The sequence below is a fragment of the Eucyclogobius newberryi genome, unplaced genomic scaffold (assembly GCF_026437365.1).
Source record: "Eucyclogobius newberryi isolate DKJ021-1_F unplaced genomic scaffold, fEucNew1.0.hap1 SCAF_49, whole genome shotgun sequence".
Classification (NCBI taxonomy): domain Eukaryota; kingdom Metazoa; phylum Chordata; class Actinopteri; order Gobiiformes; family Gobiidae; genus Eucyclogobius; species Eucyclogobius newberryi.
In genome coordinates this window covers 566,672-579,020 of record NW_027316156.1, presented here as the reverse complement: position 1 = coordinate 579,020, position 12,349 = coordinate 566,672, and the positions used below count along the sequence as shown (strand labels likewise).

Below are 12,349 nucleotides of genomic sequence, written 5' to 3'. Positions count from 1 at the left end.
GTCTGATGGTGTTACTGTCAGGGTCTGATGGTGTTACTGTCGAGGTCTAAGAAGATCCAATGATCAAGTGTCAGTGTAAACACTAAATGTATTAACGTTTAATCAATTGTTCAAACGTCAGTGACATCATCAGTGACATCATCAGTGACGTCATCAGTGACGTCATCAGTGACGTCATCAGTGACGTGACGTCATCAGTGACGTCATCAGTGACGTCATCAGTGACGTCATCAGTGACGTCATCAGTGACGTCATCAGTGACGTCATCAGTGACGTCACTGATGACGTCACTGATGACGTCATCAGTGACGTCATCAGTGACGTCATCAGTGACATCATCAGTGACATCATCAGTGACATCATCAGTGACGTCATCAGTGACGTCATCAGTGACGTGACGTCATCAGTGACGTCATCAGTGACGTCATCAGTGACGTCATCAGTGACGTCATCAGTGACGTCATCAGTGACGTCATCAGTGACGTCACTGATGACGTCACTGATGACGTCATCAGTGACGTCATCAGTGACGTCATCAGTGACATCATCAGTGACATCATCAGTGACATCATCAGTGACGTCATCAGTGACGTCATCAGTGACGTCATCAGTGACGTCATCAGTGACGTCATCAGTGACGTCATCAGTGACATCATCAGTGGGTGTAAAGGTGGAGCAGAATCATCTGTGTCTGAGTTTAGGGCGGAGCCCATGGGTCAGAAATAGTGTTAGAGTGCAGACTGCAGCCGTGGCAACGGCGAAGGTGTTCCCACAGTAGTGGTAGTATTCTCTGGAGTATTGCAGTACTCTGCAGTACTCAGTAGTGCGCAGTAGTGCGCAGTAGTGGGCTCAGTGCAGTGCAGACTGCATCATGGCGGTGGCGTACGTGGGCCGCGCCTCCCTCTTCTCGATGGCGCTCCTGAGATAATCTTTTCCACCGCAGCGTTCCCAGATTTCCTCGAACTGTCGTGGCAGAATCTCGGCGCCGCGTTTCCTGGATAGTCCAGTTTCGTCCAGGCTCAGCTCACACATGTCCATGTCGTCTTTACCTGGAACACATGGTCTCAGGGTCACATGACGGCATCGACCAATCAGGCGTCAGGAACACATCGGGCTCTCGATTTAGTGAAAGTAAAAAGCAAAAAGAGAAACATGAAAAACTCATTTAATGTCGAACTAGAAAGAGATTTGTCTGAAGTAACAAGGGGCGTGTCCTGTTGCCACAGCAACACATGAACACAGAGGGGGACAGAGGACATTGAGGACATTGAGGACAGAGGACAAAGGACATTGAGGACAAAGGACATTGAGGACAAAGGACATTGAGGACAAAGGACATTGAGGACAAAGGACATTGAGGACAGAGGACAGTTACAAGTCCCTGAATCCCACAGACAAATGACAACGAAGAGGAAACAAGGAAAGAGTCACACGTCCTGCCACGCCTCATTTTAAAGAGAGTAATTGAGTTAATTTGGCGAAATACTGCGTTGTCACACTCTGACACGTCACACGCTGACACCGTCACACTCTGACACCGTCACACTCTGACACCGTCACACTCTGACACCGTCACACTCTGACACCGTCACACGCTGACACCGTCACACTCTGACACCGTCACACTCTGACAAAGAAAGCTAAAAAGCCTCAACATGAATCTGTAAAACCACATGACCATGTGACATGCTTCTCAAGCTCAAGGGCACAATGGAAACAAAGGTTGTAATGATCACTGGTTCCTAGGGGCCGCTCAGTCCTGGGGTCAGTCCTGGGGTCAGGGGTCACCTGCCACGAGGACGATGGGCTCCTTCTCGGGGTGCAGCTCCATCTGTCGGGCGATCCAGGGCCCGTCGAAGTGGGCGTACCACCAGCCCTTCTTCTTCCCGCTCGGGTCCTTGAACTGGTCCCCGGGCCGAATGAACGGGATCCGGAAGAACCTCTGCTGCCGGTTCAGGGCCGCCTCCAGCTGCCGCGGAGGGATGGGCGGAGCCGAGGCCTGCTGCAGCGCTGTGATAGGACGAGAGGCAGAGTCAGGACACACCCACAGAGAGAAACGAGCCAACCAGAGCAGAGCTGAGGGGCGTGGTTCTCCAGTCTGAGTCAGAACTGTGATGGATCTGGTTCTGCACGCGCTCAGAGGCTCCTGCACGCGCTCAGAGGCTCCTGCACGCGCTCAGAGGCTCCTGCACGCGCTCAGAGGCTCCTGCACGCGCTCAGAGGCTCCTGCACGCGCTCAGAGGCTCCTGCACGCGCTCAGAGGCTCCTGCACGCGCTCAGAGGCTCCTGCACGCGCTCAGAGGCTCCTGCACGCGCTCAGTGGCTCCTGCACGCGCTCAGAGGCTCCTGCACGCGCTCAGAGGCTCCTGCACGCGCTCAGAGGCTCCTGCACGCGCTCAGAGGCTCCTGCACGCGCTCAGAGGCTCCTGCACGCGCTCAGAGGCTCCTGCACGCGCTCAGAGGCTCCTGCACGCGCTCAGAGGCTCCTGCACGCGCTCAGTGGCTCCTGCACGCGCTCAGTGGCTCCTGCACGCGCTCAGAGGCTCCTGCACGCGCTCAGAGGCTCCTGCACGCGCTCAGTGGCTCCTGCACGCGCTCAGAGGCTCCTGCACGCGCTCAGAGGCTCCTGCACGCGCTCAGAGGCTCCTGCACGCGCTCAGAGGCTCCTGCACGCGCTCAGAGGCTCCTGCACGCGCTCAGTGGCTCCTGCACGCGCTCAGAGGCTCCTGCACGCGCTCAGAGGCTCCTGCACGCGCTCAGAGGCTCTCGCACGCGCTCAGAGGCTCCTGCACGCGCTCAGAGGCTCCTGCACGCGCTCAGAGGCTCCTGCACGCGCTCAGAGGCTCCTGCACGCGCTCAGTGGCTCCTGCACGCGCTCAGAGGCTCCTGCACGCGCTCAGAGGCTCCTGCACGCGCTCAGAGGCTCCTGCACGCGCTCAGAGGCTCCTGCACGCGCTCAGTGGCTCCTGCACGCGCTCAGAGGCTCCTGCACGCGCTCAGAGGCTCCTGCACAAACGCTTTAGTGGTTAAATCTGTCTTTGAGCTTCTGAAACTTAAATGACTTGAAACATTTAAACAAAGTCAAAGATGAACTAAAGTCGACTCAAACTGGAGGAGGAGGAGTCTCAGATGCTCCTCCCCTTTGTCATGTGGACGAGCGGAAACACAAAGGTCAAAGGTTAAGGAGAAGCACAGACACCATTTTTACTGAAGGAAGAGAGGCCCTGACCTCCTCCTCTCCTCCGCCTCCTCCTCCTCTCCTCCTCCTCCTCTCCTCCTCCTCCTCCTCCTCTCCTCCTCCTCCTCCTCCTCTCCTCCTCCTCCTCTCCTCCTCCTCCTCTCCTCCTCCTCCTCCTCCGCCTCCTCTCCTCCTCCTCCGCTCCTCCGCCTCCTCCTCCTCCTCTCCTCCTCCTCCTCTCCTCCTCCTCTCCTCCTCCTCTCCTCCCCTCCTCCTCCTCCTCTGCTCCTCCTCTCCTCCTCCTCTCCTCCTCCTCCTCCTCTCCTCCTCTCCTCCTCCTCCTCCTCTCCTCCTCCTCCTCCTCCCCTCCTCCTCCTCCTCCGCTCCTCCTCCCCTCCTCCTCCTCTGCTCCTCCTCCTCTCCTCCGCCTCCTCCTCCTCCGCCTCCTCCTCCGCCTGCTCTGCTCCTCCTCCCCCTCCTCTGCTCCTCCTCTCCTCCTCCTCCTCCTCCTCCTCCTCCTCCTCCTCCTCCTCCTCCTCCTCTCCTCCTCCTCCTCCCCCTCCTCCTCCTCTCCTCCTCCTCTCCTCCTCCTCCTCCTCCTCCTCTCCTCCTCCTCCTCTCCTCCTCTCCTCCTCCCCTCCTCCTCCTCCTCTCCTCCTCCTCCCCTCCTCCTCCTCTCCTCCTCCCCTCCTCCTCCTCCTCTCCTCCCCTCCTCCTCTCCTCCTCCTCCTCCTCCTCTCCTCCTCCCCTCCTCCTCCTCCTCTCCTCCCCTCCTCCTCTCCTCCTCCTCCTCTCCTCCTCCTCCTCTCCTCCCCTCCTCCTCCTCCCCTCCTCCTCCTCCTCTCCTCCTCCTCTCCTCCTCCTCCTCTCCTCCCCTCCTCCTCCTCCCCTCCTCCTCCTCCTCCTCTGCTCCTCCTCCCCTCCTCCTCCCCTCCTCCTCCTCTCCTCCTCCTCCTCTCCTCCTCCTCTCCTCCTCCTCCTCTCCTCCCCTCCTCCTCCTCCCCTCCTCCTCCTCCTCCTCTGCTCCTCCTCTCCTCCTCCTCCTCTCCTCCTCTCCTCCTCCCCTCCTCCTCCTCTCCTCCCCTCCTCCTCTCCTCCTCCTCCTCTCCTCCTCCTCCTCTCCTCCCCTCCTCCTCCTCCCCTCCTCCTCCTCCTCTCCTCCTCCTCTCCTCCTCCTCCTCTCCTCCCCTCCTCCTCCTCCCCTCCTCCTCCTCCTCCTCTGCTCCTCCTCCCCTCCTCCTCCCCTCCTCCTCCTCTCCTCCTCCTCCTCTCCTCCTCCTCTCCTCCTCCTCCTCTCCTCCCCTCCTCCTCCTCCCCTCCTCCTCCTCCTCCTCTGCTCCTCCTCTCCTCCTCCTCCTCTCCTCCTCTCCTCCTCCCCTCCTCCTCCTCCCCTCCTCCCCCTCCTCTCCTCCTCCTCCTCCTCTCCTCCCCTCCTCCTCTCCTCCTCCTCCTCCTCTCCTCCTCCTCCTCCTCCTCTCCTCCTCCCCTCCTCCTCCTCCTCTCCTCCCCTCCTCCTCTCCTCCGCTCCTCCGCCTCCTCCTCCTCCGCCTCCTCCTCCGCCTGCTCTGCTCCTCCTCCCCCTCCTCTGCTCCTCCTCTCCTCCTCCTCCTCCTCCTCCTCCTCCTCTCCTCCTCCTCCTCCTCTCCTCCTCCCCCCCCTCCTCTCCTCCTCCTCCTCCCCCTCCTCTCCTCCTCCTCCTCCTCCTCCTCCTCCTCTCCTCCTCCTCCTCCTCTCCTCCTCCTCCTCCTCCTCCTCCTCTCCTCCTCCTCCCCTCCTCCTCCTCCCCTCCTCCTCCTCTCCTCCTCCCCTCCTCCTCCTCCCCTCCTCCTCCTCCTCTCCTCCCCTCCTCCTCTCCTCCTCCTCCTCTCCTCCTCCTCCTCTCCTCCTCCTCCTCTCCTCCTCCTCTCCTCCTCCTCCTCCTCCTCTCCTCCTCCTCTCCTCCTCTCCTCCTCCTCCCCTCCTCCTCCTCCTCCTCTGCTCCTCCTCTCCTCCTCCTCCCCTCCTCCTCCTCTGCTCCTCCTCCTCTCCTCCGCCTCCTCCTCCTCCGCCTCCTCCTCCGCCTGCTCTGCTCCTCCTCCCCTCCTCCTCCTCCTCTCCTCCTCCTCCTCCTCCTCTCCTCCTCCTCCTCCTCTCCTCCTCCCCCTCCTCTCCTCCTCTCCTCCTCCTCCTCCCCCTCCTCTCCTCCTCCTCTCCTCCTCCTCCTCCTCTCCTCCTCCTCCTCTCCTCTCCTCCTCCTCCTCTCCTCCTCCTCCTCCTCTCCTCCTCCTCCTCTCCTCCTCCCCTCCTCCCCTCCTCCTCTCCTCCTCCTCCCCTCCTCCTCCTCCTCTCCTCCTCCCCTCCTCCTCCTCCTCTCCTCCTCCTCCTCTCCTCCTCCTCTCCTCCTCCTCCTCCTCTCCTCCTCTCCTCCTCCTCCTCTCCTCCTCCTCTCCTCCTCTCCTCCTCCTCTCCTCCCCTCCTCCTCCTCCTCTCCTCCTCTCCTCCTCCTCTCCTCCCCTCCTCCTCCTCCTCTCCTCCTCTCCTCCTCCTCTCCTCCCCTCCTCCTCCTCCTCTCCTCCTCCTCCTCCTTCAGCAGGTTAAAGGTTCAAAAGGGAAAATATCACAAATCAAAGTTTATTTCACGCAGTTTTCAAACTTACGTGTTTTTTTGGGCGGAGCCAAACCTGAAACAAAACCTGAAATCACAGACGTGAAAACACTCTGGATCTTTTTCATCATGTTTTTCATCATGTCATTGTCATGTACACGTCATTGAACATGTTTGAGCGAGAGAAGATCATGTTTGTGCAGGATTTACCGTAGTCGGTGACAGATTTGGGCGCTCGCTGCTCCGTGTCCGTGTTACGCTTCTTGTTCTTGGACTTCCAGGCGTGATAAACTTTCAGCCTCCGGTGGAACTCTTCTCTGCAGGCGGCCAAAAGCTCGATATCTGAGGAGAAACAAGTGAAAAGAGGAGGAAACACTGTGAAAAGAGCAAGAAGCATCGATATGTGAGGAGAAACAAGTGAAAAGAGGAGAAACAAGCGAAAAGAGAAACAAGCGAAAAAAGGAGGGAACACTGAAAAGAGCAAGAAGCGTCAATATGTGAGGAGAAACAAGTGAAAAGAGGAGAAACAAGTGAAAAGAGGAGGAAACACTGTGAAAAGAGCAAGAAGCGTCGATATGTGAGGAGAAACAAGTGAAAAGAGGAGAAACAAGCGAAAAGAGGAGGAAACACTGAAAAGTCCAAGAAGCGTCAATATGTGAGGAGAAACAAGTGAAAAGAGGAGAAACAAGTGAAAAGAGGAGGAAACACTGTGAAAAGAGCAAGAAGCGTCGATATGTGAGGAGAAACAAGCGAAAAGGAGAAACAAGCGAAAAGAGGAGAAACAAGCGAAAAGAGGAGAAACAAGCGAAAAGAGGAGGAAACGCTGTGAAAAGAGCAAGAAGCGTCGATATTTGAGGAGAAACAAGTGAAAAGAGGAGGAAACACTGTGAAAAGAGCAAGAAGCGTCAATATGTGAGGAGAAACAACTGAAAAGAGGAGAAACAAGTGAAAAGAGGAGAAACAAGTGAAAAGAGGAGGAAACACTGTGAAAAGAGCAAGAAGCGTCGATATGTGAAGAGAAACAAGTGAAAAGAGGAGAAACAAATGAAAAGAGGAGAAACAAGTGAAAAGAAGAGAAACAAGCGAAAAGAGGAAACACTGTAAAAAGAGCAAGAAGCGTCGATATGTGAGGAGAAACAAGTGAAAAGAGGAGAAACAAGTGAAAAGAGGAGAAACAAGCGAAAAGAGGAGGAAACGCTGTGAAAAGAGCAAGAAGCGTCGATATTTGAGGAGAAACAAGTGAAAAGAGGAGGAAACACTGTGAAAAGAGCAAGAAGCGTCAATATGTGAGGAGAAACAACTGAAAAGAGGAGAAACAAGTGAAAAGAGGAGAAACAAGTGAAAAGAGGAGGAAACACTGTGAAAAGAGCAAGAAGCGTCGATATGTGAAGAGAAACAAGTGAAAAGAGGAGAAACAAATGAAAAGAGGAGAAACAAGTGAAAAGAGGAGAAACAAGCGAAAAGAGGAAACACTGTAAAAAGAGCAAGAAGCGTCGATATGTGAGGAGAAACAAGTGAAAAGAGGAGAAACAAGTGAAAAGAGGAGAAACAAGTGAAAAGAGCAAGAAGCGTCAATATGTGAGGAGAAACAAGTGAAAAGAGGGGAAACAAGCGAAAAGAGAAACAAGCGAAAAGAGGAGGAAACACTGAAAAGAGCAAGAAGCGTCGATATGTGAGGAGAAACAAGTGAAGAGGAGAAACAAGTGAAAAGAGGAGAAACAAGTTAAAGAGGAGAAACAAGTGAAAAGAGGAGAAACAAGCGAAAAGAGGAGGAAACACTGTGAAAAGAGCAAGAAGCGTCGATATGTGAGGAGAAACAAGCGAAAAGGAGTAACAAGTGAAAAGAGGAGAAACAAGCGAAAAGAGGAGGAAACACTGTGAAAAGAGCAAGAAGCGTCGATATTTGAGGAGAAACAAGTGAAAAGAGGAGAAACAAGTTAAAGAGGAGAAACAAGCGAAAAGAGGAGGAAACACTGTGAAAAGAGCAAGAAGCGTCGATATGTGAGGAGAAACAAGCGAAAAGGAGAAACAAGCGAAAAGAGGAGAAACAAGCGAAAAGAGGAGAAACAAGTGAAAAGAGGAGAAACAAGCGAAAAGAGGAGGAAACACAGTAAAAAGAGCAAGAAGCGTCAATATGTGAGGAGAAACAAGTGAAAAGAGGAGAAACAAGTGAAAAGAGAAACAAGCGAAAAGAGGGGAAACAAGCGAAAAGAGAAACAAGCGAAAAGAGGAGGAAACACTGAAAAGAGCAAGAAGCGTCGATATGTGAGGAGAAACAAGTGAAAAGAGGAGAAACAAGTTAGAGGAGAAACAAGCGAAAAGAGGAGGAAACACTGTGAAAAGAGCAAGAAGCGTCAATATGTGAGGAGAAACAAACGAAAAGAGGAGAAACAAGTGAAAAGAGGAGAAACAAGCGAAAAGAGGAGGAAACACTGAAAAGAGCAAGAAGCGTCGATATTTGAGGAGAAACAAGTGAAAAGAGGAGAAACAAGTTAAAGAGGAGAAACAAGCGAAAAGAGGAGGAAACACTGTGAAAAGAGCAAGAAGCGTCAATATGTGAGGAGAAACAAGCGAAAAGGAGAAACAAGCGAAAAGAGGAGAAACAAGTGAAAAGAGGAGAAACAAGCGAAAAGAGGAGGAAACACAGTAAAAAGAGCAAGAAGCATCGATATTTGAGGAGAAACAAGTGAAAAGAGGAGAAACAAGCGAAAAGGAGAAACAAGCGAAAAGAGGAGAAACAAGCGAAAAGAGGAGAAACAAGCGAAAAGAGGAGGAAACACAGTAAAAAGAGCAAGAAGCGTCGATATTTGAGGAGAAACAAGTGAAAAGAGGAGAAACAAGTGAAAAGAGGAGGAAACACTGTGAAAAGAGGAGAAACAAGTGAAAAGAGGAGAAACAAGTGAAAAGAGGAGAAACAAGCGAAAAGGAGAAACAAGCGAAAAGAGGAGAAACAAGCGAAAAGAGGAGAAACAAGTGAAAAGAGGAGAAACAAGCGAAAAGAGGAGGAAACACAGTAAAAAGAGCAAGAAGCGTCGATATTTGAGGAGAAACAAGTGAAAAGAGGAGAAACAAGTGAAAAGAGGAGGAAACACTGTGAAAAGAGGAGAAACAAGTGAAAAGAGGAGAAACAAGTGAAAAGAGGAGAAACAAGCGAAAAGAGCAAGAAGCATCGATATGTGAGGAGAAACAAGTGAAAAGAGGAGAAACAAGCGAAAAGAGCAAGAAGTATCGATATGTGAGGAGAAACAAGTGAAAAGGAGAAACAAGTGAAAAGAGGAGAAACAAGTGAAAAGAGGAGGAAACACTGTGAAAAGAGCTAGAAGCGTCATATGTGAGGAGAAACAAGCGAAGAGGAGAAACAAGTGAAAAGAGGAGAAACAAGTGAAAAGAGGAGGAAACACTGTGAAAAGAGCAAGAAGCGTCGATATTTGAGGAGAAACAAGTGAAAAGAGGAGAAACAAGCGAAAAGAGCATGAAGTATCGATATGTGAGGAGAAACAAGTGAAAAGGAGAAACAAGTGAAAAGAGGAGAAACAAGTGAAAAGAGGAGGAAACACTGTGAAAAGAGCTAGAAGCGTCATATGTGAGGAGAAACAAGCGAAGAGGAGAAACAAGTGAAAAGAGGAGAAACAAGTGAAAAGAGGAGGAAACACTGTGAAAAGAGCAAGAAGCGTCGATATGTGAGGAGAAACAAGCGAAAAGGAGAAACAAGTGAAAAGAGGAGAAACAAGTGAAAAGAGGAGAAACAAGCGAAAAGAGGAGGAAACGCTGTGAAAAGAGCAAGAAGCGTCGATATTTGAGGAGAAACAAGTGAAAAGAGGAGGAAACACTGTGAAAAGAGCAAGAAGCGTCAATATGTGAGGAGAAACAAGTGAAAAGAGGAGAAACAAGTGAAAAGAGGAGAAACAAGTGAAAAGAGGAGGAAACACTGTGAAAAGAGCAAGAAGCGTCGATATGTGAAGAGAAACAAGTGAAAAGAGGAGAAACAAGTGAAAAGAGGAGAAACAAGCGAAAAGAGGAAACACTGTAAAAAGAGCAAGAAGCGTCGATATGTGAGGAGAAACAAGTGAAAAGAGGAGAAACAAGTGAAAAGAGGAGAAACAAGTGAAAAGAGCAAGAAGCGTCAATATGTGAGGAGAAACAAGTGAAAAGAGGAGAAACAAGTGAAAAGAGGAGAAACAAGCGAAAAGAGGGGAAACAAGCGAAAAGAGAAACAAGCGAAAAGAGGAGGAAACACTGAAAAGAGCAAGAAGCGTCGATATGTGAGGAGAAACAAGTGAAAAGAGGAGAAACAAGTGAAAAGAGGAAAAACAAGTGAAAAGAGGAGAAACAAGCGAAAAGGAGAAACAAGCGAAAAGAGGAGAAACAAGCGAAAAGAGGAGAAACAAGTGAAAAGAGGAGAAACAAGCGAAAAGAGGAGGAAACACTGTGAAAAGAGCAAGAAGCGTCGATATTTGAGGAGAAACAAGTGAAAAGAGGAGAAACAAGTGAAAAGAGGAGAAACAAGTTAAAGAGGAGAAACAAGTGAAAAGAGGAGAAACAAGCGAAAAGAGGAGGAAACACTGTGAAAAGAGCAAGAAGCGTCGATATGTGAGGAGAAACAAGCGAAAAGGAGTAACAAGTGAAAAGAGGAGAAACAAGCGAAAAGAGGAGGAAACACTGTGAAAAGAGCAAGAAGCGTCGATATTTGAGGAGAAACAAGTGAAAAGAGGAGAAACAAGTTAAAGAGGAGAAACAAGCGAAAAGAGGAGGAAACACTGTGAAAAGAGCAAGAAGCGTCGATATGTGAGGAGAAACAAGCGAAAGAGAAACAAGCGAAAAGAGGAGAAACAAGCGAAAAGAGGAGAAACAAGTGAAAAGAGGAGAAACAAGCGAAAAGAGGAGGAAACACAGTAAAAAGAGCAAGAAGCGTCAATATGTGAGGAGAAACAAGTGAAAAGAGGAGAAACAAGTGAAAAGAGAAACAAGCGAAAAGAGGGGAAACAAGCGAAAAGAGAAACAAGCGAAAAGAGGAGGAAACACTGAAAAGAGCAAGAAGCGTCGATATGTGAGGAGAAACAAGTGAAAAGAGGAGAAACAAGTTAGAGGAGAAACAAGCGAAAAGAGGAGGAAACACTGTGAAAAGAGCAAGAAGCGTCAATATGTGAGGAGAAACAAGCGAAAAGAGGAGAAACAAGTGAAAAGAGGAGAAACAAGTGAAGAGGAGAAACAAGTGAAAAGAGGAGAAACAAGCGAAAAGAGGAGGAAACACTGAAAAGAGCAAGAAGCGTCGATATTTGAGGAGAAACAAGTGAAAAGAGGAGAAACAAGTTAAAGAGGAGAAACAAGCGAAAAGAGGAGGAAACACTGTGAAAAGAGCAAGAAGCGTCAATATGTGAGGAGAAACAAGCGAAAAGGAGAAACAAGCGAAAAGAGGAGAAACAAGCGAAAAGAGGAGAAACAAGTGAAAAGAGGAGAAACAAGCGAAAAGAGGAGGAAACACAGTAAAAAGAGCAAGAAGCATCGATATTTGAGGAGAAACAAGTGAAAAGAGGAGAAACAAGTGAAAAGAGGAGAAACAAGCGAAAAGGAGAAACAAGCGAAAAGAGGAGAAACAAGCGAAAAGAGGAGAAACAAGTGAAAAGAGGAGAAACAAGCGAAAAGAGGAGGAAACACAGTAAAAAGAGCAAGAAGCGTCGATATTTGAGGAGAAACAAGTGAAAAGAGGAGAAACAAGTGAAAAGAGGAGGAAACACTGTGAAAAGAGGAGAAACAAGTGAAAAGAGCAAAAAGCATCGATATGTGAGGAGAAACAAGTGAAAAGAGGAGAAACAAGCGAAAAGAGCAAGAAGTATCGATATGTGAGGAGAAACAAGTGAAAAGGAGAAACAAGTGAAAAGAGGAGGAAACACTGTGAAAAGAGCTAGAAGCGTCATAAGTGAGGAGAAACAAGCGAAGAGGAGAAACAAGTGAAAAGAGGAGAAACAAGTGAAAAGAGGAGGAAACACTGTGAAAAGAGCAAGAAGCGTCGATATTTGAGGAGAAACAAGTGAAAAGAGGAGGAAAGACTGTGAAAAGAGCAAGAAGCGTCAATATGTGAGGAGAAACAAGTGAAAAGGAGAAACAAGTGAAAAGAGGAGAAACAAGTGAAAAGAGGAGAAACAAGCGAAAAGAGGAGGAAACACTGTGAAAAGAGCAAGAAGCGTCGATATGTGAGGAGAAACAAGCGAAAAGGAGAAACAAGTGAAAAGAGGAGAAACAAGTGAAAAGAGGAGAAACAAGCGAAAAGAGGAGGAAACGCTGTGAAAAAAGCAAGAAGCGTCGATATTTGAGGAGAAACAAGTGAAAAGAGGAGGAAACACTGTGAAAAGAGCAAGAAGCGTCAATATGTGAGGAGAAACAAGTGAAAAGAGGAGAAACAAGTGAAAAGAGGAGAAACAAGTGAAAAGAGGAGGAAACACTGTGAAAAGAGCAAGAAGCGTCGATATGTGAAGAGAAACAAGTGAAAAGAGGAGAAACAAATGAAAAGAGGAGAAACAAGTGAAAAGAGGAGAAACAAGCGAAAAGAGGAAACACTGTAAAAAGAGCAAGAAGCGTCGATATGTGAG

The 12,349-nt window shown here is 49.9% G+C and overlaps 1 protein-coding gene across 3 annotated transcripts in view; it reads right to left on the bottom strand.

The window, feature by feature from the left end:
* Positions 1 to 680: 680 nt before the first annotated feature.
* Positions 681 to 12,349, bottom strand: part of LOC140380581 (unconventional myosin-VI-like) — a 153,439-nt gene continuing 141,770 nt past the window's right edge. For 2 of the 3 annotated variants that reach the window (XM_072464447.1, XM_072464448.1), the window contains 3 exons: positions 5,973 to 6,104; positions 1,789 to 2,010; positions 683 to 1,049 (listed from right to left, as the gene is read on the bottom strand). In XM_072464447.1, coding sequence (XP_072320548.1) covers positions 850 to 1,049; positions 1,789 to 2,010; positions 5,973 to 6,104 — 554 coding nt within the window. In that variant the 3' untranslated portion in view covers positions 683 to 849. Of the gene's footprint in view, positions 1,050 to 1,788; positions 2,011 to 5,814; positions 5,839 to 5,972; positions 6,105 to 12,349 lie in introns of all 3 variants that reach the window. The other variant, XM_072464446.1, reaches the window with a different exon arrangement.